The 27055-nt window shown below is 39.4% G+C and overlaps 1 protein-coding gene across 3 annotated transcripts in view; it reads right to left on the bottom strand.

The window, feature by feature from the left end:
* SH3KBP1 (SH3 domain containing kinase binding protein 1) overlaps positions 1 to 27055 on the bottom strand; it is a 231831-nt gene that overhangs the window by 107382 nt on the left and 97394 nt on the right. For all 3 annotated transcript variants that reach the window (XM_064474542.1, XM_064474551.1, XM_064474558.1), the window contains one exon: positions 4762 to 4868. In XM_064474542.1, the coding sequence (XP_064330612.1) occupies positions 4762 to 4868 (107 nt within the window). The remainder of the gene's footprint in view (positions 1 to 4761; positions 4869 to 27055) is intronic.

Here is a 27055-nt window from a genome sequence, read left to right as displayed (position 1 = left end):
CTGTAACTGTAAAGCAACCAAAGAAAACAAAACTGTTTCAGTAGGTTACTAGGACTACAAAATTAAGATATTCCAAAAGTGAGGAAATATTACTTCTTATTTTATGTTTCCGTGGCCAATATAATCTGCAACATCTCCCTTTAAAGCAAGAAGTGTCAGAGAGAGCATAAGCCTGACCTGCAGTGCAATAACCCTTGCTATAAGCCTAGAAGCAACTTCCCTTGAAGGAACTGAGTGGCCACACTTGTCTTTCCAGGATGGAGTACCCAAAAAGAGCAGGAAACGCTGAGGCAAACTACCAGCTGTTGCTGCCAGACTATCAAGGATTGCCACAGCTGCTTGCTTACACCTTGTTATATAATCAGTAGGCTAAAGTTGTTAAATGATTAAAATGTTCAGCTCTTTGGAACAGCTGACCTAAAGTGTGTTTCCAATAAACTCCTGTATCTGCCTTTTCCAGAAGCTTTTCTACAACCTGCAGCTTTGCCTATTAGGCTGACAGACTACTTACAGCTCAGCTAGGGCACACAAGGGAGGCTTTGAGTCAGGAAAGGTTTCAGGTGGAAGAAAGTCTCCCTGGATTACAACAGCCTTTCTGGGCTGTTAAAACTAAAACACAGTCCCAGGAATAAAAGCAATGCCAGAGGCAGACAACAGGAAGGAGAGAAGCCGAAGGTCAACAAATTTTCTTTTGCTTAGAGAGAACTACAGCACAAAAAGCAAAGGAAAAAACTCCCTTATTTCATAATTTCTAATGGAAGATCTTGAGCTAGAAGGACAAAAGCAATTGTATATTGAAAGGAAATGAAAAGCACAGAGTCCCAAGAGGCAAAATAAACAAACCATATTCACTAACAACGGGAAAAGAAATTGTGGAACAAGACCCCAACAGAAGATGGTGCCTACAGTGCCACTTCATGGTTTATTCTGGGAGTGCATTCAGAGAGAGTCAAACCCATGAGATGTCAACTAGCCCCTTGGCTTCTACTACAGTACATCTGGAAGCTGTTTGATAACACTGGTGCAGAAGAGAAGAATTAAGAACTGCACAAGGACTTTGTATTAGGGGATCTTTTCAGCTTTAGAGATCTTTATTTTACAATGTCAAAAAGTGCTTTGGGATTTTTTTTTGTTGTTGTGGTTTTTTTTTAACATCATCTTCTAAGTAAGCAACTGAGGGATCGAGAAAGCAATCACATAGAACTGAAATGACCGTATAAAGAGTCAGAGGCATTTGCACCCTTATTTCCACAAAAAAGCCTCATACTACATGAACCAAACCAATGAGCAGTAGTCACAGAAGTCCTTGTGAACCACCTAATGGGAGACAATCAGGAAAAACACCTTACCACAGGATTTCACAGAACAGTAACTGAGGGATGTGGAACCCCAGCATTCATTTCCAACTGCTTTTTTGCAGTATTATACAGTTTGGTTCTTGTGGCACAGACCATCCCCTTGACACTATTAAATATTCCCCTTTAAGCTCTACAGTTGTCAAAATAAGTTACTGTAAGGACAGTCCAGCTCAATCTCCAGAGTTTATGCTGGTCTTGGAAATGGGTTGAACCACTTCATCTCATTACAACAACAAAAAAAACCCCCACCAACCTTGCCCAAAGGGAGCACCAGATATCTAAAAATTCAGTCTGCATTTTTATAATTTCAAATGAGTTACTTATAGGATTTGATCATGTAATATATTGCAATATTAACTAAAAGTCAAAGAATAAGCTCAGTGGTATTACAGCATGTCTCAGTCAAAGACTGAGTTGTGAGCTTAACTCCATGCACTACACATTGCCAAAAAGCTATCCTCTCAGCAGGATGACGCCACAAGGTATATAGCAGTACTATGACAGAATAAACCTACATGAAAGCAGACTCAGAACTATTGAATGACACAGCAAATGTCCTTACTCTGATGTTACAGGTTAATTGTCTGGCACCCCATGAAAGTCTATGGGTGAAACATAATTGCAATTCAGATATCTGCATTTAATAAGACAATTAGTTACAGTTGTATTTTGGGACAACTGTAATTAGAGTTACAGCTAATGAGGTAGGAAAATGACAAGCAAAAAGCTATCAATCACATTAAACGTGAACGTAAACAATGATGAAAATGCTTCTCTTGTTAGTTTCAAATGTACTTTTAATTTAAGTCTGTTAATTAATGTCTCATGGGTATCAGTGTCTGTGTAGTTATGGAAACCTCTAGTTTAACAACAAGCATTTTTATCTGTTGTGATGAATGTCTGATCTTATTATAATTAATTTCTAACTATTTCAAACAAATAGGAAGGAACTATGAATTCTGCACATATACAGCCTTCAAGGATATCTATCTCGTGACAAGCCTAGCATCTCAAACCTCACACTTGCTGTTGCATTACGTACAAGCAGAAGGGTAAACAATAAAAACAATATATTGGTTGGTGCAGCTTTCTACATCAAATAAAGTTCCTGTTTCAAAAGAAAAATTCTGCCCTACTTCTTCGAGGAATTAGCACTACTATGATAAGGGCAGAAGAGGAAGTAAGAACAGTAAGAACATCAACTGCTTGGTATCAACCGTGATGGAAAATAAAGGTCACATAGTAACACTTCTGGAGGTGCTGAGAATTTTTTCTCTAAATTCCTTTATTTTCCCTCTTCTACCAGCTGATCTAGCTGCACCCAGAAGAGTCAGACAATGTCCTAGATCACATGAACGCACCAGATGATGCCTGAGGCAGAGCTTATGTTTCAGTAGCTGACAGAACAGAGCATTTCAGAAGGTCAAAGTGGGCACAGCCTCACCTGTGTCAGCTGTTCTTCTTCGGCCTTTACTTCTGGCCAGCAGTTCAAGCTAGTCATGCTACAGTAAAACTAATTCCAGTATGCCATTCTCTAGGACTGCCAAACAAAAGAGCAGCCCTCGCCAATATACTTTCTTAAACTTTAGAATCAGCAAGTTGTCAATGCTTTCTTCAACAGTAGCAATTCAAGGCACGATTATGAGTTTAAGACTACCAAGTATGTAATCAGCAATCCAAGTGGGTTTCAAAGAACATGCCCTTAACTGTAAGCACACACATGCAAGTACAGGAATGCTTCATTTTCATAGTTCCACGTCTTTCAGTTTTAATGCAAACATTTTCAGTCTCATTTGGATTTAAATAAATCTGTTATTTGTCATCAAGTTGTTCAAATTTATGAGAGATGCATTTCATAAGAGAAGTCTAGTGTTTCATCTAAGTTATTTACTCATACAATTCATTTAGTGGTGTTAATTTGTTGGCTGGATACTAGGAAGGAGTTTTATTCCATCACTTTACTCTTGAAAGACACAGACTTAGAAGTTTTAAGTAGGGTAACTGACAGAAGGTATTTGTGTGGCCACATGAGGTCAAATATACTTCAAATTGCACAATGAAAACAGCTTATGTGCTGCCGCAAAACCCATTATAATATTGGGTTTACATTGTCTTCAAAATAGGCTCTTAAATATCTTACAACCTTGACATCCACCATTGCAATTCTGCTCACAGACAGAATAAGGTTAGTTAAGTGACACATCATGTCTGATTCCAGGAAGAATGATGTGCAGAGCTGGCATGCACAGGTAGGTTAAATGAAAACCAATGATCACTAAGCTTCTTACATTCAGATGTGAGAATTTAATCTCTCATAATAAAATGCTGGATGTCATGCAGATTGCAGTAGAATTTATATTCTTTTAGAACTGATTTCTTAAGTGACAGAGGCAGGAAAAAAGAAAATGAATCTTATACCCTTGACAAGAAAATAAATGTTGACTTATTAGCTGCTGAGTCACAGAGAAAAAAATCCTGCAAATAAATGATACAAGTTGAAACACCTTTTACTGGCTGCTTGAGTGGACTAAGCTCTTAGATCTTTCTAAAGCTACGTAAATGAAGACTAAATGAGTTTGAATGCGTTCTACTTAAAGGCTTCATGCTATCATTTTGACTTTTGGTTCTCATGCTATTATGCTCAAGAATGTATTTCTAAAATCTTTACTGGAACAAAACTGAAGGTATTGGGAGTGAACAGCATTCCTTGATCCTGCAAGCAGGTTCATCCATGCAAAGAAAATTTCTGTGTCTCTGTCCAAGCTTTCGTAATTTGTTCCCAGTCCTTCTAAGAGATGTGCATTCATTTTCCACATCCATTTCCACCCCAAATAAGTGCATCTTGAGCCTCTAAAGAATTTGCTGGGAGTTTTTGGTTTTGGAGGTTTGGTTTTGGGTTGGTTTTTTTGTTTGTTTTTAACTAATTACACTAAAATGAAATTGTTAAAATTTGCAGGCAAAGATGACAAAAGGTAAATGTCATGGTTGAACTCCAGAGGGCTTCAAGTAAATATCTTTTAGCTCTGTAAAGATAATTCTTCCCTGTGGCTGGCTTACTAAAGCTGGGAAGAGCTTTTTCTGCTATAATCTTGGTTCTTCAGAGGTATAAACTCAATAGCCCTGGAGCACAAACTTTGAGCTTTTTCCCTGAACAGAACTCAGAAACTTCAACTGGTTGAGTAAAACCAGCAGAAATGCTGAAGGGAAAAAAAACCTTCATGAAATCCATAAGCAAACCACATCCCCTCACCCCAACAGTAACCCAAACCAGACATGTCAGTATACCAGAGAAGAAAAATATCTTGTTTAAATGATGTCTTAGAACACACTGTATCTAAGAGCTTAGCATCCACAAGATATGACAGAACTTCATGTGTGTATATTCCATTAAAGATCTGCTCACCTCTCCCACAACTTCAATGATGTCACCAACTTTTAATTCCAGTTCATCTTCATTTTGAGGCATATAACTGAAAGCCACCTGACATCTTCTTCTTCTGTTTCTCTCTCCTGGTGGAAATGAAGGGAACAGGGAGATTGTAAAATGAAAACAAAATTCCATGCCAAACAGAAGCCAGGGGAAATGATTAAAGATGAAATACTATTCTTTCAGCAGTATTTAAAGAATCTGAATGTTTACAATGCTTAGTTTATCTGCCTCGAAGTAATTTACAAAAAAAAGGTGGAGAAAAGTTTTCTGGTGCATATTATTTCCTTTTAACTTAATTCAATGCAATTAATAAAATGTATTGTGGGGATTTTGTCCTTTCTGTAATATTATTCAAGAGCTAAAATTTAACTAACAGATTGTGCTTCCTAGTGACAGGATGGACAAACTTTACTCAGGGGATCTTTCCAGGTTTGTTTGCTACAATTTCTCTTCTAGGCTAGTGCTCTATACACATGGTAGGCAAATCCAGAAACTGGAAGGGTGTGGAGGGATCAAAAACCTTGTGGCTTTCACTCATACGGAAATAAGCTCTCAGCTGATTGTTTTGTACTGTATCTTTTCTCCATAATTCTTCCACAGATATACAAACATCTCACTAATCTTTTTTTTCAAATATATTCTTTTACATATATATACACATACACATATGTATGTATGTATGTATATGTATGTATGCACACATATTTGTAAGGTGCATACTTATGCACTAATATCAGATTAAAGAAAACAGAAGGTAAACCCATCCCAAAGTACTCCCAAAGCTAGGTGTGTCACTGGGTTAGTGTGGTTAAGACAGGTTAATTTTGATAATCAGCCTGCTACTGGAAGTGATGTTACCAGCCATCTTTCTCTTCATCTTGGATATCCAGGCTCCCATGAGAAGCTGGTATCAGGGTCATCTTTGGATGCATGACAGGAGAGAGGCTTGAATTCATAGCTCTGAATAAGAGTGAGATGCCTTACTTGACCCTTCTGCCATCATAGTTTTAAGACAGACATATAAATGAAAAGATTCATTTCCAGAGCTTTGTTTGCCAGATTCACTGGCTTGTATGTAATTACAGTCATATGATTTGTAGCAGAGTGGATGAGAGAACTTCTATAACTTAAGTTGCCAAAGCTTGCTGCTCAGCCTCTGTTAGCTGAAGGACAACTTACTGACATGAATCATGACGGTATTGGAATGTGGTGGAGGAGGAGAAGGTAGGAAGAGCTAAATCATTCAAAACACAGGAGTCACTGATTACTCCCTCTTCTCTAAAAGATGTGCAATGTATAAACCATACTATGTTTTATTATTTATATACATGTATCCACACAAACATATGTACACACGCTTTACACATGTACTTTTTCTTGTGCTATTTCTCTCAACTGTTAAACTTGTTCAATACACATCAAAATCAGTTGTGTAAACACTGTCCAGGAACAGCCTTAGCCTGGCATTACACTACAGAACTGGATCTTACCATTAGTCCATTATTTCCCCTGCAACATTTCTTGATAATCCTGCTCTAGGGTGAAAAGTAATAAAGTTACAGAACTTTCTTATTCTAAGCTATTAACTGAAACTAGAGAAAGAAGAGAGAAGGGAAGCCACTGAATTTGGCTTTCTGACAATATTTTTCACAGCCACTGCAATCCTGCATGAATGGCAGCTCTTTGAATGTTAAAATTAATACCTTAATGCAATGTAACCAAACTCGCTCAAATTGGCTCTTTTTCCACCTACAGATGACTGTTCGTTCTTCACCATCTAAACTAAAATGGTCCTAAATTGACAACTTTACACAGCTGCGTTCAAAATAACTTAAATATAATAAATACCTTCCATATCGAGTGCTTCTTGCATTGTGCAAAAGAGGCTGGCTATTTTCCCTAAAGGTAACATTCCCACTATGATTTCTAACATCAAGTATCAACTTATGTGCTCATGTTGCCTGATGTGACAGTCAGTTGCCACCCTATTTAATAATCAATATTGTGTGATTCTTGGAGCAGATTTTTGAGATTGCTGAAAGAGTAAGAAATAAACATAATTCTGGATGTTAACAATGGAACTGTATGAATCCTTCCCCCTCCCACCCCATAAGGTTTTTTTATTACCATATAGAAAAACTCATGAAAGTCTGCATTTACCTCCATTAGTCTCATGGTTGTCTTGCTGCTCTCCCTCTCCTCCCAAATCTTTCTCTAAAGAAATACCTAAGTGGAGAGTAGCAAGCCAACAGGAGGCATAGATTTAGATACTGACTAGTTCCTTTCTCTGGTCTAATGCAAGACAACAGATCCAGCAGCAAATCCCTTTGGTTTCAAGGCGAAAGTGCTGCTGGGCCCCATGAGCATGCTAACATTCAGAGCACTGGAGCAGAGTATGAGTTGCGTGAAGAGCTCTACAGCCAAGGGGTATCTGTTTTTTTCTTACATTAAAAAACCCTAGGTAATACAGCAGTATGAGTTTTCTAAGAAAACAGAGCTGATAGGAAAAGAAGTCAGAGTAACCAAGCAGTGCATATACAAAAAATGTTAGTACAGAAACAACTCTGGTTTTGCAAATGCAATATTCCCACCCCAGCATCACCAATTTTTTTGTCTGTTTCTTAAGTAGCACAAAGTCTCCAAAGGCAGCGTGGTGAGGAACCAGAACCAACCAGAAAGACCAACTAACAAACAGTTTAGACAGAAACACTGAAGTCTTGGTCTTCTCTCACCATTTTCCCTTTTGCTACTATTGCCGCTTATTGCAGAGTATTATTACGGTTTTAACTGCTAGTCATCTGAGATCTAAATGGCAACACTGTGACCTTAAAATGTAAGTAATTTGACTGATTGATATAAAGTTAATTTTAAACCATATGGGGCAGCAATTCTGCAATGAAGACTGCAGATATTTTTTCTTCCTTGTAAATTGATGAGGAAAATATTTTGTAGGGGTTTTTTTTCCCCTCATTTTTCTCCATACTTGAACATAAACTGAGTTGCTTGCAAGTGAAAGCTATCAAGTGGTGAAAAGGCAGGTAACAAACCCCATACTTTAAAATCAGAAAAGGCATGCTGCAAAGTCCTCACTGGGTTTTGGAAAGCTCAAAAGAAGAAAACAAGGGATCAGTGAACTTTTACTGGCCCATGTATAATAATTTGTAGCAAGTAACCTGCTGCAGGCAGCACCCCAGTGTGCTCTGCCTGCTAGTTGCAGTTCTAGGCTTTTTCATTTCCCGTGGCTGTGGTGCAACATCAGAAGCGTTTTGAAGGCAAAACGCCTATGAGGTGCACTTAGAAACTAACTGAGCTACACTTTATGCAGAACAAGCTATCATACAGAAATAATGTCACTCACCCTTGTAAAAAGCACTGGCTCCCATTTACATAGTTATAATAAACATCAAAGGAAAAAACTTCATAAGCCTAGTTTCCACACTCCATTCTTCAAACAAACCAGGCAGCTACAGAGAATTTGCTCTGTGTGTATCAGTGGCTGCAAAGCACATTGCATTTGAAGCAATGGCACCAAGACCTCAACAACTGTGCCACAGGTTATGCCTGACTCTGCTCCATTCCCTCCAAGGGCTGTGTGGAAGGCACTGAACCTTTACAAAGTGTCTGCAGATTTAGCAAGGGAGGAAAGAAAATGAACTTTGCATGCATTGTGAGAGGTGGCATGTCACAATGCACTTTAAGAGCGATACTGGTAGCCTCCTTATTTGCAGCTGTTGATTGTCAACTCCTGCTCACCCTACCTGAGGCGACCATTCCCTCTGCCCTGAGAGGTGAACTGCTTCTCCAATTATTCCCCAATCACTTCCACTCAGAGCAAAACTTGGTAACTTAGCAGTGTAAACAACAGGCCTGGCTAAAACAGCTCCTTTATGTCTTTATCCTAAGATTCACCTGTCTCTCACTGTAGGCGTTCCTGAGTCGGATGTCTAAATCTGAGCCTATCACTCAGGAGTGGAGAGAACCTAATACCTCCAGAGGGTATTTAGTGTCACTCGCTGTAAAATAGACAACTAAAATACCTCATATGAATGAGTCTCTGGAGGTACTTTTTTCTACTGCTGTGGCTAGATCAGACTTCAACATCTAACTTTAAAATGTCTAAAGTTAGGTCAAACAGAAAAAGGAATTAACATATATTTAGAGACTGGAAACAACCAAACAAAAAAACCTTTGAGGGCACAAATCTGATTCGTTTCAAAGCGGTGTTTGATCAGATTCTAAAAACGGTGTGGTTGCCTGTATCAGCAGGAGACCATAAAGGTGCTTCATCCAGCTGTACACATGCAAGAGAAAATTATTTCTAGCCATTTAAAAACCCCTCTGGCATTAGCAGTGAAGACAAAAAAGAGGCAATGACAAGACATCGTCACTGGGTACCTACCTTTGTAAGGTGCACCAAAAGCTAAGGCAACACTACACAAGAAGTCACGCTGGTACTTACATGTTGCCATCGGACCCTGGAAAGGTCACAAACGGACAACGTGGGATTTGATGAAAAGTGCAGCAGCAGCAGAGTAGATAGGAAGTAAACTATTTCAAAATGGACTGGAGTTTTCAATTCCAAACTACTTTTTTTTAAAACTTAAAACCTCTGTCATGAAGCAGATGGTTGTTTAAATGTGTGCATGTGTATGTGTGAATGGGTTATACAGTTGTTTCTACAGAGCCTATTTTTCACTGATGCCAATGTCTTCATAGCCTGTCCTGTCAGTGAAAAACACATGGTTAACTTCACCAACAGAAAGTCCATGAACTCTACATACTAACCCACTTTTTTTCCCACCACAAAAGAACAAGTACAGCAATCCATTTTATAACACAGCACAACTATCCTTTAGAGTCAAAAAACTATATTTAATAAAAACCTTCAGAGAACAGACCCATGGAGCAAATGTCTGTCCCTCTCCCTCCTGAGAAAAGGTGTAACCAAATGGCTGTCAATCTCTTCAAAACTAGGCCCCACAATTTTGTAATTGGATCTGTTTTAAAAAGAAATGTATCAGTATAATTGTGACTCAGACAAACAATCCAACCCAATTGTTCCTGGATTTCTTTTATTATTGCTTTTTAATAAAGTAGTGTTGCTATGGAAATTGCATGGGTTAGGCTGGGGACTGAGTCAAGGTTTGCAGCATGAGGAGCCTAAAGACATTTCTCCCACACCTAAATAATTTCAAACACACTAAAGCACATAGCAGCTCCTGCAGACCCGTGGACTTCCCTCTACTGCGGGCTTACTGGGTAGGCTCAGGTGAATCACAGAATGAAACTGAGATCCACTGGGCCACCCTTCGAGTAGATGCAAGGTGACTAAACTCAGTAAAACCACTTGGCAAATAAGCCCCTTTTAGGCAGGTCTATTAGGAGGAAAATGACAAGCTGGAGAAAAAGTTTCCCGTCTTCTATTTCAGATTTCTGTGCATGTGGCATCATCTGCCCATCAACCTCAGTTGCACTTCCCATCCTTCCAGCTTTCAAAGCTATATCTGTAGTTGGGGGGAGCTGGTTCAGTGCAGTGTCTCCTCGTTAGACAAGCTGGGCTGTGATATGACTCAGCTGGAAACCAGTTCTAAATTTAATGTGTCAAAAGACAAAAGGCAACTATTGTACAACTAAGAGCTGACATACACGCTTTTAGGTTGCATGTTATTGATTTTAATGGTACTGATGCAGTTTTGGTACAGCTGGTTTGGACTGCCAGCCTAAATGGTTACTATATCACCTTTTTTTTTTTGTTATCAATCACTGAATTGTTTATATCAGCATGCAAATGTTAAAAAAAGGTTGAGCTACAAGCTTTCTTCAGAGGAAAGTTCATCTTAAAACCACTACCCTCAGTAGATGCTTTGGAGATACAGAAGTTACCTAATTAAGAGCAAAGAGATAGGTAGTGTTAAAAACGTTAACTTTTTTAATTGCCTTTTTTAAAGTATATTGAAGATATTGTTAAGAGACTTCAGATAAAGTCTTGGCTATACTCAATTCTAATGTAGATACTGTCACTATCTTCGACAATGCAAGGACTCCGCCACCTTATATCCACCCACTAGTAGAAATACAATTATGATTTTAAAAGTCGCTAGAATTGTCAACTTCCAATTTCCTTCTTTTCCTGGAGGATTTTGGCAGTATTTTTCTGACCTAGGATGTGACATGTCAATTCCACTCTCTCATCACCTACATGCTCTTAGAAAGGTGAATGCTTTTGGACAGATGACAGAAGAAACCCTGCTGAGGTCTGCTTGTTCCCTGTCTAGCAGAAAACAGAAGTGAGCTGGGTGTGAATATTATAAGGGGGGCAGGGGAAGTCTTGGGGGTTTGTTTGTTTGGTTGGTTTGGTTTGTGTGTGGGTTTTTTGTGGGTTTTTTGTTTTGTTTTGTTTTAATTTGTGACATTATTATACCGGAGAAGAGAGAGATAGACTGCAAGGAGGGATGAAAGGAGGGAGAATATCTGAGATGCTTCCAGTACTCTACCAAACGGGTTATGTAAAGCTGCTGCGTTTTTCTACAAGCAGATGAACTGGGACGTGGCCTGCTTTGACGTGTGCAGCTGAATCATGCAGATTGTGGGACCCCATTAAGCACAATTAAGCCACAATGCAATATGCCACCACCGCTAGTAATATATTACTCCGAGTGTGTTAATGTTCTATTGTTACTGAGTAGTTTTTCTCTTGCTAGACTCCACAGCAACACTTCCAGGTTTCAGCCATCTGGCTGCTGCTCTGAATTTTATGACCACGATTTGTCTGTGAGGAACTTGAAAGCCTGGTTTTTGTTACACCATCACATTTTAACACATAGACACTGTCAGAATAACAGCAAACCTCATATTGTTCAATTAATTAATTCATTTGTTAAAAACCTGGAGCAACATTCAGGCCTTTTATCGTGTATGAGTCTTTTGCAGTAATTACTGGAAGCAACTTACAGCAACAACATAGTACCAGTGGTCATATGCTTTTAGGAGAAAACCATTAATGAACTGAGAGTGGAGCACTTCTGGATGCCACAGCAGGAGTGAGACTTGTGCATTTTACAGACAACTGAAATCCTAGTGAAGCTGAGATAATTTTTTAAGCCTAACCCAAAGCAGAAGGAAACACCAGAAAAGTAACTGTAAACAAACTCAAAAGGCACTTGTGCAGTTTAACCATACAGCACCAAAATTTTTTTCTTTCTGAGTCTGAAAGTTTTAAAATGCATGTAAAAGGAGTAGAAACTTCTGCAAGTGCAACATCAAAAATGCAGCCAAATCATCACCAGCTAATTAGACAAAACAAGCCCAAACTCCAATAGGAACACTTAGCTTTGCCATACAGGCTGCATGTTTTATACTCAATCTTCTAAGGGGAAAATGTAAAACACAGTATTAAATGACATATTAACTCAACCTCATGCAGAACTGAAAATGTGTATGTTCATCAAAGCTACTAGTTCTAGTACCTGTATCTTTTAGACTTCACAGTGTAAATGACTGTTTTAGATTAGCATTACAGGTGAATCACTTCATCACAAGAAGAAAATTGGAACTTGGTGACAGGGTTTCAAACAGACTTTTAAAACTGCACTTTAAAAGCAGTTACACAGTCCTGGTAAAGACTGGACAAGCTCACTCAGCTTCTCACCTGCTTCCAGAGAAGCAAAAATACTCTTCAGCAGCAAGTTGGTGCCTTCACACCACTTTGCCAAATGACCCATTCTCCTGCCTATTCTCAACAATAAGCATTTGTTGCTCCCACCTAGTGCCTTTCACAAGCAGTACATTCCAAGGAGCAGCAAATGCTTCTGTCCTCATTGTAATGCTGGGTAAGCCAAGGCGTATTTCAACAGGGTGGCTGGCTCTGGTCATCCGTAACTTTGGGACTGAGTTCACTGCCACATGCACTAGGTCCCGCTGCCTGGCACTGGGGTTCCCACCATCCATTATGCAATTAGCATCCGTTGACATGAGGGGGCCTATTACCCAGCACAAGATCTTGCACTTGCCTGTATATTTGGTTTCTTTCCTCATACTCCAAAGATGACTTGCAAGGATACATTATGAAAAGAATTTGTTACTCTGGCTAGCACACAATTGATACAAATGACAGCATAAGGAGCTTTAAGAAATGATGCAGGCAATAGATACATGTAGCAATAAATTAGCTTTTCTAAAGAACAAGAAGAGATACACAAACTTGAAATATTCGTTGTTGGATGGCAGATTAAGTTTAAAAATGCAAAACCAGAAACACAACAAGATTTGCAAATGGCCCATAAAAGACCTTTTCTCTTTCTATTCTCATTGCCTACATCCCATGTTGTCGTGGGATAATCCCAAAATATTATCATCTTAGCCAGGTTTTGAGAGAGTGGGCAACAACTTTGCTCTTTGCTACTTTTTTGTATTGATCTCTAGACGAAGCATTTGAATAAACCAAAACTAGACATGCATTGTTGTTGCATCTTTCCCACTTCTCTTATCTTCCCTCACATAATTCACACTGCGTAAATTGCCTACGCACAGTAGCACTTCACAACATACAGTACATGAAAGCAAATAGCTCTAATTTGTGGAACCACTGTGCACATTCAGTTTACTTTGTGTTATCCTCTCTATAAATAAAGGCTTTTAGATCAAACCACATGGATTCCTACACAGTAATCTCCAAAAATATTAACTTCATACTACCAGCTTGCTGACTTGAAGCTGACATCTGTCCAACTTAACCAAACAAAAATTTCCAGAACAGCTTTAAAAAGTATGCGTTTTATTTAAAGAATGCCAACAACTATGCTACTTCATTTTTAGCTGCCACAATATCAGTGCTTTTTGACAGGTTCTTAACCTCTGTAATGACATTACATTACAGGTCTTACTGTGACCACATCAGTTTCAAGCAAGCCTCTCATATCAGGGCAAAAAAAAAAAAAACAGTCAAGATTTTATTTTCACTCCAACAGGTAACAATATACATTAAACAAATGCCTCAAGAAATGTTGAAAAGATGCAAAAAATACAGCAACCAATTTTCTAGTTGCTGCACTCATGACAGCCATTACACAATCCACACATGCAACAAATCAACAACACTTAAAAAAATAAAATTCTCTTTTGTGCTGGGCCCTTAGAACATCAGTCAGATTTTTAACCTAGAATCTTGCTTTCCTCTGTGTCATGGTTTTGGCTGGGATAGAGTTAATTTTCTTCACTGCAGCTGGCATAGTGCTGTGCTTTGGACTTAGTATGAAAACACACTGATATTTTAGTTGTTGCTGGGTAGTGCTTGTACTAGTCAAGGACTTTTCCAGCTTCCCATGCTCTGCCGGGTGCACAAGAAGCCGGGAGGGGACAGGGCACAGCTAAGAAACCAGATCCAAACTGGCCAAAGGGATATTCCGTATCATATGATGTCATGCCCAGTATGTTAACTGGGGGAAGCTGGCTGGCGGAAGGCAGCAATCGCAGCTCAGGGAATGGCAGCATCAGTCGGTGGGTGGTAAACAGTTGCATTGCTTATGGTTTTTTTTCCTTTTTTTTTTTTTTTTTTTTTTTTTTACTTAATTTCTCTCTCGTTACTTTCTGTTTTATTATATTATCATTATTATTATCATGATCGTTATTATCATTACTATTTTATTTTAATTCTTAAACTGTTCTTATCTCAACCCATGAGTTTTCTTGCTTTTGCACTTCCGATTCTCTCCCCTGTCCCACAGGGGTGGGGGGAGTGAGCAAGCAGATGCGTGGTGTTTAGTTGCCAACTGAGGCTAAACCACAACACTCTACAATATATATACAATTTAAATAATAATTTTGAAGCCATTAAAGGCAACAAAGTTAAACAAAAAATATTAATACATCCACATACAGAGCAGACACTTCACTTTCCTGTTCAGCAGTGTTCCTAAAATCTAGGAAACTACATTTAATTTGCCTTGGAACACAAGCCCAAACAAATCTTACATTCTAGGAAGCTAACGTGATGCTAGGAGATACCCTGATAAACTGGGAAAATGACTCACCCGGTCTGGTGTAATGGGTCTGATTCTGCAACACTTACACCAAGACAAGTAGTCACTTGGACGGAAACACTCAGGCATGCATCTCCCATGGCAATTAAGCCATGACATTTTCAAAACCTTGCAGAGAACAGAGCTGAGGCAGGGCTGCTCACTGGGCTGCTGACATGCACCAGCTCAGCATGCAAGGTTATACAACTACCTGTCCTTCAGCTCTGCTAAAACGAAAACACACCAGGAGCAGCCCTCAATTGCACTCCTCATGTCAAGATTTGTTATTATTTCTCAGCTGCCACCATGAAAATGCTATAATCCAAAAGACCCTGCCATTTTAGAGGGCATGTTACACTATACTTTGTTATTTGAGGATTGCACAAGTGCCCAGGAATACATATTCAGAAGAGCAATAAATAAATATCATAAATTGAAATAAATCAATTATTCTTGCTGCTGCTCGCCCTCTGAAGCCTCAGGCACCATTAGCTCTGTGACAGCTGAAGAGCAGGTAGGTTTCCCAAAAAGTATCCCAGCACTGAAAGTGAAAATTAACATTCACTGTTCCATAACGTCCTCAGAAATGAACAGTGCCGCAGTATCCACACAGGGTAGTTCATTCCACAAGCACAGGACAAGTATTTCTGTATCAGGCAGGTCAGATGTGTATCACCCACCTCCAAAATTGAGCAACAAATGGGAAAAAAGAAACAAACCAAAACGCTATCTGTTTTGGCACGTCACCAGCCTACATATATGGTACAGGGGCAGAACAAGTCACCCCAGGCGATGTCGAACAAGGGGAGACAAGCGTCCTGCAATAGCTACACCTAGCCAGCTCTGCAGCATTTAGCTTTTGGTGGTGAGAAACTCTGAACGCCACAGAAGTTTTCCCATATTTTCTTAGTTGTTCTCATCTGTTAAACAAGCTTATGTGGTATTTATAAGCATTCATTTTTACTAAATTAAACTGACAACCTATTAAGAGTGATGGCTAATGGTAAGAAAGCTGCCAGCAATTTAGTTCTTTAATATAGTGCCATTTTCAAAAGATGCCACACACAGATCATGTTCCTTTGGTCTTCTTGCTTTTACTTTTTTTCACAAGCTTCTAACACATTTAAAAAGCTGTAATTTATCAAAAGGGTGTTTAATCAAAAGAGCCAAAAGGCATAATGTTCAATTCCCTCGTTACTCCTTGTACCTTTAGTTCTCATGGAAAGCAGGCTTTATACCTCAAAATCCTCTGCTACTAAGCATATCCAGAGGCGTATAGCCCTGAGTGTAAGGGATTTGGTTGACTGCAATCATTACTGCTAAACCAACAACACATATCAACAGTAAGAAATCAAATTGCCCATGGCGAGCAACACATTTTCTTTAGTCCTGGAGAAAGAAGCATGGCACTTGGTGTGGCAAACCACAGAACAAGATTCCACTTCCTGAAGTTAGTTTAGGGATTGAACATTACATTGTTGATACTATGCTGCATCACAGTTATTTAATGTCAAACTCCCTTAAGATTTTCTTTCTTACTTCCAGGCATGCTCACCTTAACTTCCCCACCATGAATTTCAAAGCTTATCTTTGGTACATCACCCGTTACCAGAAAAAGTTGTTCAGGACAATTTAGCTGCTTAGTTGCACATCTACAACTTCACTAGCTTTTAGCTACTCTGACAAGAGTTCCTGAACAGGTCTGTAGCTGGATCCCAGGCAGAAGGTGAGAAGCAAATTAGAGAAGTCCTACCACATCTCTGTCTCTCAAAGTATTGCCTACTCTAGCACAAGTCCATCTGTCAACACTGGTTTGTCTGGTTTAAGAGCATTTTGCCAAAACGCATTCCTAAAGGTCCGTAAAACTCTACAGGTAAGACTGCACTGAATAAAATTAACTATCATTGAATCATTCCTACACTGCTCCCCAATAGCGCATTGCCAATAAAACTGGAAGCAAGCTATACAGAAACTCAAAAAAGCAGCTCCTTAGCATATCTGATTGCACCTTGTACCTCTCAGGCAATCTCAGACATCTGTACTTCAGTAGACAGTCCAGACAGACAGAGCCAGACATACTTCTTTTAAAGCATGAGTTTTATTACAAAAAACTTACTAGGCACTACAGGCAGAACTTTTAAATTATACTATGTCCATTGACTTATGTTCTGGATGCTGGCATGTAGGCAGCATTTTCCTCCCTTACGACTATGCCTTCGTTTCATTTCATTCAACTTTCACATGCATTTGCATGTCATTTCACTGCTGAAGAATACGTAGAACTGGGCAGAATTGTTGCCTGAATAGTTATGATCAAAAGGCTTGCTGGCAAAAGACAAATGTATTTTCATATACAGAACTCCCAGAGCACTTAAATACTAGTTACCATCTCCTCCAATAGCTTGTTAGTCACTACTTGATCTCCCTTGCTGCATTTATCACGAACGACAAACCTCTGGTTCCAGTACTGAGATTCCCATTTGACTACCCCAAAGGCCTAATTTGACCATAACAACCAACATAATTAAACGGCAATAACATGGGAAAGATTTGCAAGTATACTTAGACACTTTAAAGGTTAAGTTCACTCTAAAAGACCCCTGCCTCTATATCTTTCAAGCACTTCGTAAAATCTCTTCCACAGTTAAATTTTTTTAACACGCCACTGGTTGTTATTGCAAATAAGTATCCAAGGCAGACAACAACAAACTACATGATGGAATATGTTATAATCCTGAGCTGCATTAAAAGGAAGACAGGAAAAAAAGTGGAATTGCTCAACATTAAGGAAGAGACAAAAAGAGTCTCCAAATACTTGCCTTCCAAGAAGCAAAAAGGGAAAGTCACTCAAAGTTAAGGCAGATTCAGTCAGCAGAGCAGGGAACAGGAGCTGGTCCAGCATAAATGGAAAACCAAAAACATGGAGCACCTTACCAAATCAGGAAAAGATACCAGTACAAAGTGATACAACAATTGGTCCCTATGTGCTCAGCCCAAACACTGTTGCTAACAGCTATACAATACCCTACTTTCCCAGCTTTTTCCTCACTGCTCCTTATTATTCTGTTTCCGTGCATGATCAAAAAAAAAAAAAAAGCCCACTGAAATCCTGCAGGGATGAATTTTTATCTTTACAATCATGAAATAAAGCCATTTAAAAAAACAAGGACACTTGGATGTATTTTGCAGATACACTCTATGTTTAGGAAGGAGGAAATATTATGGGACTGAAGTCTGTGTGATTAATGTATCAATCATGCTCCTTAAAGATGTCAATACAATAAAATAGTCTTCTGTAGCTTCTTTTCCATAACTAAGGGCACCCACTATTACAAGTATGAAAAAAATAAATACACACAACTTTTTGTAATATACTCCTGGCACTTCGTTATCCACAAGATTTACAATCACTAAGTAATTTTCCAGCAACATATTTCCTGTTCTATATCCCTTAATATTATTCAATATACAGATTAAGGCAGTGGGATAACACAGTCATAGGTTTAACCTTATATTCCAGCTGTGTATATGGTCACAGATAGCATAATTGGTCTGCAGTTCTCTTCCATCAGTTTGGAAGAACCTGCATAAAAATGCTTCTCATTTAAGTACTAAGCACATGCAAGCCCCTGAAAACCTTGCTGCCATCTCAGCCCACTGATCATTCATAACTTTGCCTTTACTTTCATATATATTGCACAAAATACAATAGTCAAATATTTTCATTGCTTCATCAAGTCACCAGAAGCATTGTTATGTCTCAATATGGTATTTGCATTTCTTTAGAAAGGCCCAAGTACATACTCCAGTGCTATTGCACACTTCCTCAATTGTTGAAGCTATACAATACTGGAAGTTGGTCTTAACCAAGGGAGCTTCTTGACATAGAGCAGAAAGGGACACAGGAAAGCACATGACCACAAAAGAAATTGAAACAAGACACGCTTATAGGGAAGAGAGCTGTCCATGACTACCTCAGTACTAACGGTTCAACACTTTTGAAAGCCCTTGTATTACGTGATGTACCTGACTACTTCAGGTACAAATATCCACTAAAATCTTGCTTTATGAGCAGCTTTTTCTGGTTAATCTTTGATTCTGCTTGTAGAAGGGTAACAGGAGTATGCAGCTTCCATAGGCAGCCCTTGCACGACTGAAGAATTTCAACCTACTTCCCCCAGCTGCCTCTCAGTCATGCCTTGTGTTCACACACATCCCCACAGCACAGCTGCAGCCACAGACAAGTTGCCACTTCCAGGATAATGCTCATATTTATCCTCAGGGCTAAGATTATTTTGTTTGTGATGAACAGCAGCAGCATGTTTGCTTATAGAGCTACTATGAGATACACTATATCCTGATACAGTCATCTGTAAATATTAAATCATCTACTAATATCAGTCTAAATACCTTCACAAAAAGCAGCACCTTGGAACTAATATGAACCCTGGCTGTTCTTATAAACTGTGTGCTCCTTGTGTTATTGAAAACCAGAGGTAAGGAAAATCGGTAATATAGAAAGCTTTATTTAAGCGTGGAAGAAATCTCTATCAATACCTAAGATGAAAAAATAACAAAAGCAAATCTAGGACTTCATATCTCAGACAAAATTTTAAATCAAGCAGCACACAAAAGATACTTTATATCTTTGTGCTGCAAGGAAAGATTGATATAAACATAGGTAAAGCTTTGCGTAATTCACTACCCTTTGCCTTTGAAGATAGATGCTGAAGCATGCAAAACATCTGATAACCTATCTGCCTCCGAGGTAATTCATACTTTTTTTATTTACAGAAGTATCTCTGTAAGTAACTTATTTCTTAAGTCAGTCTTTTTTTTTTTTTTTTTTAGTAAATTACATTTCTTTATCTGCTCTTAGATGACTTGTTTTATTATTTTGCAGCGTTCTCAGATGCTCAATATCTTAAAACCCACTAAGAGAGCTGGAGCCTGCATTGAAACTCCAATTTAAATGAGCTTTTGTAAAGACAAAGAGAGTATTGAGTATTTATACTTAGAAAAGAGTGTGGTACGGTAGGATGGTGACTCAGTAGCAACAGGCAAAAGCAAACACAGCACTGTTTCATCTCCTTTTTCAACAGATCAAGTATAACCTGAAGCTGGGATGACAAGAAATCTGATGACCATTTGGCCTTCTCTGTGAGACTAAACATGCTCTTGCAAATCAATTTGCAGTGGATATGTATGCATGTAAAAGAGTTCTGACCTCCAAACAGCTTAGTGAACAAAGCCAAATTTGTATGTGGAAATAGAGGAAGACAGAGCCACAGAGCCTATCTAACTGAAGACCACCTCTCCAGCACAGAATATAGGACTTCATGGAGATATGTTTGCTTGCAGTCAAACCCAGAGTGACTATGCAAACATGGTCCACGGCCCCTTCTTTTACAGTACATAGTATTGGCAGCTGTTGCAGAACTGTCAGTCCTTCCGTTTTCACTTCAGTTAGCACAGAGATCCACATGAATGATATTCAGCAATGTATCTAGCCTTTTTCTTAAAGTGGGAGTATATAAATACCCCCTTTTCTGAGTCAGAATAATTACTTCACATCTTATTCAATTTCCAATATCTTAAATGCAGTGTGTTCTCAATGTAGAAACCCAGAAAGAATACACTGTCATGTTTGGTTTGGATTGCAAAAGTTTTATTGTAACAAGTCTCAGGTTAAAGTATTCTTTGGCATCTTCAGTACAGACCTGGGTGGTGGGAGCTCCCTGAAGAGATTAGCATATTGAGGCAAGAACCTCACCTAGTGAATACTGACTGCAAAGAAATGGCCCCCTACTGAAGCTAAAATATACAGGATGTTCTAAATTAACTTTGAAAGATTTCACACAGTTAAAGACGACAAGTGTCCTTTAAAATTTGTTCTGACCAACAAAGTTCTGCAAAAAGCACTATATTTGATGTACAGCACAACAATCAGTCTTCACGTTTCCCCATGCCCAGCTGACTTGCCTGCAACCAAAGGCTGAGTCACAACCAACAAAAGATAATAGCAAATAAAGAACCTCTTCTCCTCATTGAAAGCCTCACTGAACCAAAATGTTTGTGGGCAAAGTAATTCATTGACATAAGAGCTTTTCTAGATTTTGAGATCCAACGGGTGATAAAATATAAGAAACAAAATATTTAGACTATCAGAATACTGTCTTGGCTGCCCATTGCAGCCCATCTTGCATTGTTTTCCTGTGAATTCCTAATCTTTAAGACATGTTATCTCAAGCTGTCATAGAAAAGAATCTCGAGGAGGAGGCAAGCAAATGAATCATTTATCATCTGCCCTCTCTCCTCCTGACTGCTTCTCTGCTGATTTCAAATGATACAGGAACAGTTTATATAAAAGGCACCATTGATATCTTCTAATTTTGAACACACATTAACTAATTGTTTACTTCTGCTCATGCCACCTGCCCCGATTTGCAGGGCTGTATTTACTTCTTAGTTACTTTATATATATTCAGATTTCTCATTGTTTTAATCTTTGGACTACATACATATACCCTTTGTTTTAAATGACTAGCGTGGGATGCAAGTGAGAAATAAAGGACTGATAGCCATGATCACCCAAAGAAATTTTTCAGGACAGGCCACTGAAGAGTAAATTGCTCCGGTGCTGTCCAGCATGGGAGCTATGTGGTGCTAAAAGAAATATGTATAAGCCTCCAATAGCTTTTCTGTTTAATTCTACAAGTTTAAGGATGCAGTGCATTACTGGGACCAGTGGACGACATGACATGAGTTACCTGAGCCACCTATGCTAGAGATGCTGCTCTAATAGGACAGCACTGACCTCTCTAGACAGACACCCTTGAGCAGTGCTCTGCCTGCAGGGTCACAAGCATTTCCACTTCTGACAATGGGCTCTGCGCAGTGATGACTTCATGTCAGTTCTGACCTGTGCAAGGATGAAACTTCCTCCAAATTAATTCCTGGAATCCAGTTGCACGCCTCTCCTAACTCTATCAAAGGATGCAACTGCACCCAAGATCCTCTATTGAACCTGCCACCAAACCTCTCCTTAATACTTGCCTTTTTTCCCCACTGCAGCATTCACACAAACTACTACCATCCCCATGTCTTAGCACTGTGCCACCACCACAAACTTTCACCAGGATGCTGCCTAAGTCTCCTTAATGTCATGTCAATCAACATGCTAGAACTCTCCGTGTCAAACACAGTAATTTCTTCTAGTTTACTGTCCCTCTCTTTTTTTGTTCTGTTTTCCTTAAACAAGAGTTTTCCATGCTTCTGATGTCAGGCAAGGCAAACAGGCTGGTTTCATACCTTGCCATCTTGGTCGCTTTTTTGATGGCATCTGTACACCCATCACTACTTGTCTGCTCACTATCTCCTTCTGAATCATACAGTCTATTACAAAACTGTGTCAGCTGTTATGCTGATGCATTTTTGCAATATTACTTTTACTTGTGAAAATAAAAGTAATAAAAAATGCTCAAAATGTACTTTATGTATTTGAAAGCACTTTGCCATGTTTACTATTTTTCTGCCACTATCAGTTTCCAAATTTTGAGAGAATTTTTCATACAACGCAGAGGAGATTATCAATTTGAATAGAAATAAAATTGTAAGTGGAGGACTACTCAAGCTGACAGGGTAACTGAGGTATACATCAAAAGAAACTCCTTCACATTAAAATTATTTAAAAAAAATCTGTCTAGGTTTAAAGTTTGTAATGCCTCAACATCTTTTTTAGTTTTGCAGGGATAAACACTATCTTTTCCTAAAAATAGCTGTCAAGTTCCTCCTGACTTTTCCATTACACTTGCTACATGAATAAGAAGTTACTTCCTCAAAGTTAAAAGCTGTGAATAAATAGGCCTCTGGTTCAAGTCAGCTGCATCTGCAATGAAATCTATCTCCAAATGTGGTTACAGGATGAAGAGTGGGGAGGCGAGAAGGGTTCTGTATACAACTGCAATGGGACACTGACCAAGCCATATACTTCCCTGACACGAGAGAGAAGTGAACAGCAACATTGCCCATTCAAAGTGACAACACAGCATGTCTGTTTTCTTTAGCAGATGATTTAATCAAATGACCGTGAACCATCTTTGAAAAAGTTTGACAAACCACCACTCTCTTATAGCACTTTTAGAATGATTTTCGCCTGCAACCAAATAAAAGGCAGCACTGCTGCTCCCTCTGCTTCTCCCAGCTCCTGCAAAATTCCTCGCCATCCTGTCACACCAAGTGGCCTGCAGCAGCGTACAGAGGTAGACAGTGAACTGACCCTCTATTAAACTCTGCATTTTTCTTGCTAGTTTAATGTTAGCGTGGACCATTCCCCTTGTCTGGCCCACCATGCAGCCAAACGTCTGTACCAGAACATGGGAAGAAGAAAAACAGGAAAGATGGCTTTTTTTTTTTTTTGGTGTTGGTGCTAGCTTCACATGTTTCTGAAACTATAGCCTCAGGCTAACCTTTCAATGTTTATTACTTTTAGTTTCCACTACTCTATTTGCTCAATAGCTGACAGGCATGTAAGCGAATCTTTTGGTTTTCCTTAGGTCACTGGAGCTTTTTTTTTGTTTAAATAATTTCCTGGACACTTCCTGACCTCTTATGAATTCCCAGAAGTAACCATGACCCATGTAAATTAGGATAACACTATGCTGAGTCAGTAGTCTAACAGAGAATTCCTAGGCCTAAAAAAATACTAAGTCTTATGATTGTAGTTGCAAAATGAAGCAATAATGGCTGACATTGCATCTTGCAGCTTTTGCAGAGCTAGATACCAGACTATATAGATCAAGGACATTTGGAATCTGGCAGGAGTCTAACAGAAGTCTACATAAGGTACATGTGGTGCTAAATTAATAACTGAAATACAAAAATACAGCATTTAAAGTTATTTAAAAGGAACGGACTATCTGGTGCTATTGACTGAAGTTTGTGTGAGAGTACTTTGACTGGTTATTTTACCTCTGGAATATTCACAGAGATTATAGCCAACAATAAAATGCATGACCTAGTGTAAAAAGGAGCTGCTTAAATGTGTATGATGGCTTAAATTCAAGCTACTGAACAGCTGGGATGCTACTGTATCCTGTTTGATCACTGAACACAGAATTATTCTTGTCATCTACTGCAGCACACCACTCTAGAAATCTGAGCAATGAATACAGTGCCAGGCTGAGCATAGTATGGGTATGAAGCTGACAAAATGTGGTCCCTAGAGAAAACAGTATCAAAAGCAGATTCTGGAGCAGCCAAGCATTGCTGGGGGAAGCAGATGTATCCTGGACTGCCACGGGTCCTTACAGGTGCCAGTGCTCTCTGGAATAGTCTGTGGAGTAGCGTGGCAGCTTTATGAAGATGCAGCCACAGCAGATGATACAGTAACTGCTAAAACCATGAGGGGGCTTCACTGGGGCAATGCAGCCCAGGCAGAGGACCGTGCTAGTGGCACTACACCTCCTCTGACTTCAACTCTCATTCCCAGCTAATTTGGGCATCTGCAGGGAGCTACTTCTCACCATGATGACCTCTGCCCAGCCTCCACTTCAGTTTCTAAATAAAGTCGATGCTGAACTTAGGAAATAATGGCTCTTGTTGTGTGACAGATAATAATCTTTTCTGTTGCAATCTTGCGTTTTGGGCCAAGAACCAGCAATCAGCCACTTGTCAGCACTTCCACGTTGCACTCCCCTGTCAAGCACAACCACCCTACCAATGAGCTTGGAGACTAACCATCATCAGCAACATGCTTTGAATTTTTAAAGAGGATGATATTACAAATTAACAGCAAGCAAGAAACAGGAACAACTATGTATAATTGAAAAGGGAATGCAGAAAGATACAGAATAGGAACTACTGCAAACTACTGGTGCATCTTAATTGTGAAATAACATTAGAAAGCAGTGAAATAACCATAAAAAATATGGTAAACAGTACACCACAACGCAGCGCTAACAACAGCACAACTTTCCATGCTGTAAGCACCTTATTAATGGTGGAGTAAACTTTAAGGGAGGAAATTCTGAAACAAGATAAAACACACACGAATTATTAAATTAATACATTTAGGAAACTTCATGCCACTGGAAACAAGAAATGTACTTTTTGCAGGCATAGTATCTTGTTACTCTAGTCACTGCATCTACATAATACAGGAATCTGAAGACTGAAAGCCTACATAGCTAATAGTGCCATCCTACTCAGAATAAGCCAAACCATGCATGATCAACACTGTCTGATACCTCTATCTTTTTTTCAAACCTAGTTACAGCAAAGCAAACTTCCTTAACTTCAGGGTCTTTTAACCAGATGAATTGAAGTATTTCACGCTGTATGTGAAAAATAATTAAAATGAACGCAGTGACAAGTTCATTCCAGGCATGGCACTTTATCAGAAGAAAGTTTTTAAAGCCTGTATCAGTTCCTGGAAGTAAAACGTTTCATAGAAATTATCACAGATCACAAAACAGCACAACAATGTGCCTTATGGGCAATATTTTCATATAGTTTCTTGTCACTTGCATCCAACAGCAAAGCTTTGCTTAAAGCACTCCAGATGTTCCATACGTGCACATGGAAAGGGAGTAGGGCAAGAGAACACGTGAAAAATACCTGTGCAAAGCACATTCAGAGTTAAACCCCACACACACAGACACATACTCCTAACCAAATCCCAGACTGGCTGCTGGTTCACAGAGGGTCCCCCCCACAGCATACGTCTAAGCAGAACTGTCTGCTCAGCTCTCCTAAACCACCAAGGCAGTGACGACCCTTCCTGCCAGCAGCAACGGTTTATTTTTGCTGTGTACATTCTTGCCACTGTTTGCAGAGGTTTATCCCAACTTGGGCTTATAAATAACATTCCAGGAGAAGAGGAAACTCTTCAATAATGACTATAGTTTCCTTCTGGTCCAAGTAGGCACAACTGAAAAAGTTTCCTGCACTGAAGGGATTCAACAGCAGCACAAGTCACTCTACCCCAATGCAGAGAGCACAAGAATGGAGCTGGTTTTAAAAATACAATTGTAGAAAAAAGTACAGAGGAATATGTTTACTTTAAACTTCCACATATATCCAAAAATCATCTTTACAGGGGGGTACTTACTGGTTAAGAACCAATTCTCAGACCAATCATTTATACAAATTATTTAGGTCTTCAATTCATGTCACATATCACTGCAATTAGAAGGAGACCCAAGGGAGCTATTGACAGGCACTGCTCCTCACCTACAACCCCAGAAATCATTCAAAGGTTTTTATGGTTGTCACAGGAGCCAGAAACCTCCAACTGCCTTAGTGTGCTGATCAGCGCTGCAGCTTACCATAGCACAGCTGGCTCTTACCACTACCTACACACGATGGGGGAAAGATGCCAACAGCTGCACAACCCTGATTCCAGCCCAGCAGGGAAGACTAATGCCAGTTCCATGTCCTCATGAAAGAAACACAGCACCATCCCAGCTACCATCCAAGCAAGCAAAGGTAAAGCAGGACTGAACTAAGGACCTGCCCACCAGTCTGAAAGCATATTTGTACATATTTAACTTAGCAGTTACAAATTTATCAAGACTAACTCCAAGAAAGGCAAGTCAAGGATTCTTGACCCAGCTTAAAGTAAACTGGCAGTTTCAGAGCTCATGGAAAAGATATTAGCTTGTACAGTCAAAGTATACTCTCTTGACCACAAATTTTCATTCCAGGTAGGGTTCTGTCTTACATTTCATGACAGTATCCCTGCATCGCTCCTTCGATTTCATTGTCTCTACCACAGAATAAGAAGTCTGACTCTCTCCTATCACTGCCATACAGGAGGTGTAGATTCCCCAAGCTAGGCACTGGGAAATGTACAGTGACCCCAATGACTCACTCCAAGGCTTAGTTTCAGGTGAGCCACCCTGCTCATCTTCTGACATTCCATAATCACAGAAAGTTGTGAGGGGGTACAGGGGAGAAAGGTTGGTCTGCTAATTTTCAAATCAAGTTAGCCATGCTATTCTTGAAAAGCCCACACCACCTAGATGAAAGGTTAAAGGAGACAGACGCAGACAGCTAGTCAGGAGGCAGAAGGTCAGGGAGAGACCTCAAAAGCAGCTGGGCCTTGCTAGGTGCCAAGTGACTTATCCTACAGCAGTGAAGAGGGGGGAACTGCTGGCGGCAGGAAGACACTTCTCTGCAGAAGCCTGTGAAAAAATAGTCACTTTCATGATAGGGAAACTTAGTTTCAGGACAAGAGTAAGCTTCAAACT

The sequence above is a fragment of the Phalacrocorax carbo genome, chromosome 1, assembly GCF_963921805.1.
Source record: "Phalacrocorax carbo chromosome 1, bPhaCar2.1, whole genome shotgun sequence".
Taxonomy (NCBI): Eukaryota; Metazoa; Chordata; class Aves; order Suliformes; family Phalacrocoracidae; genus Phalacrocorax; species Phalacrocorax carbo.
Note: the sequence above shows the minus strand (reverse complement) of the source record. Positions and strands in the feature narration are given on the sequence as shown.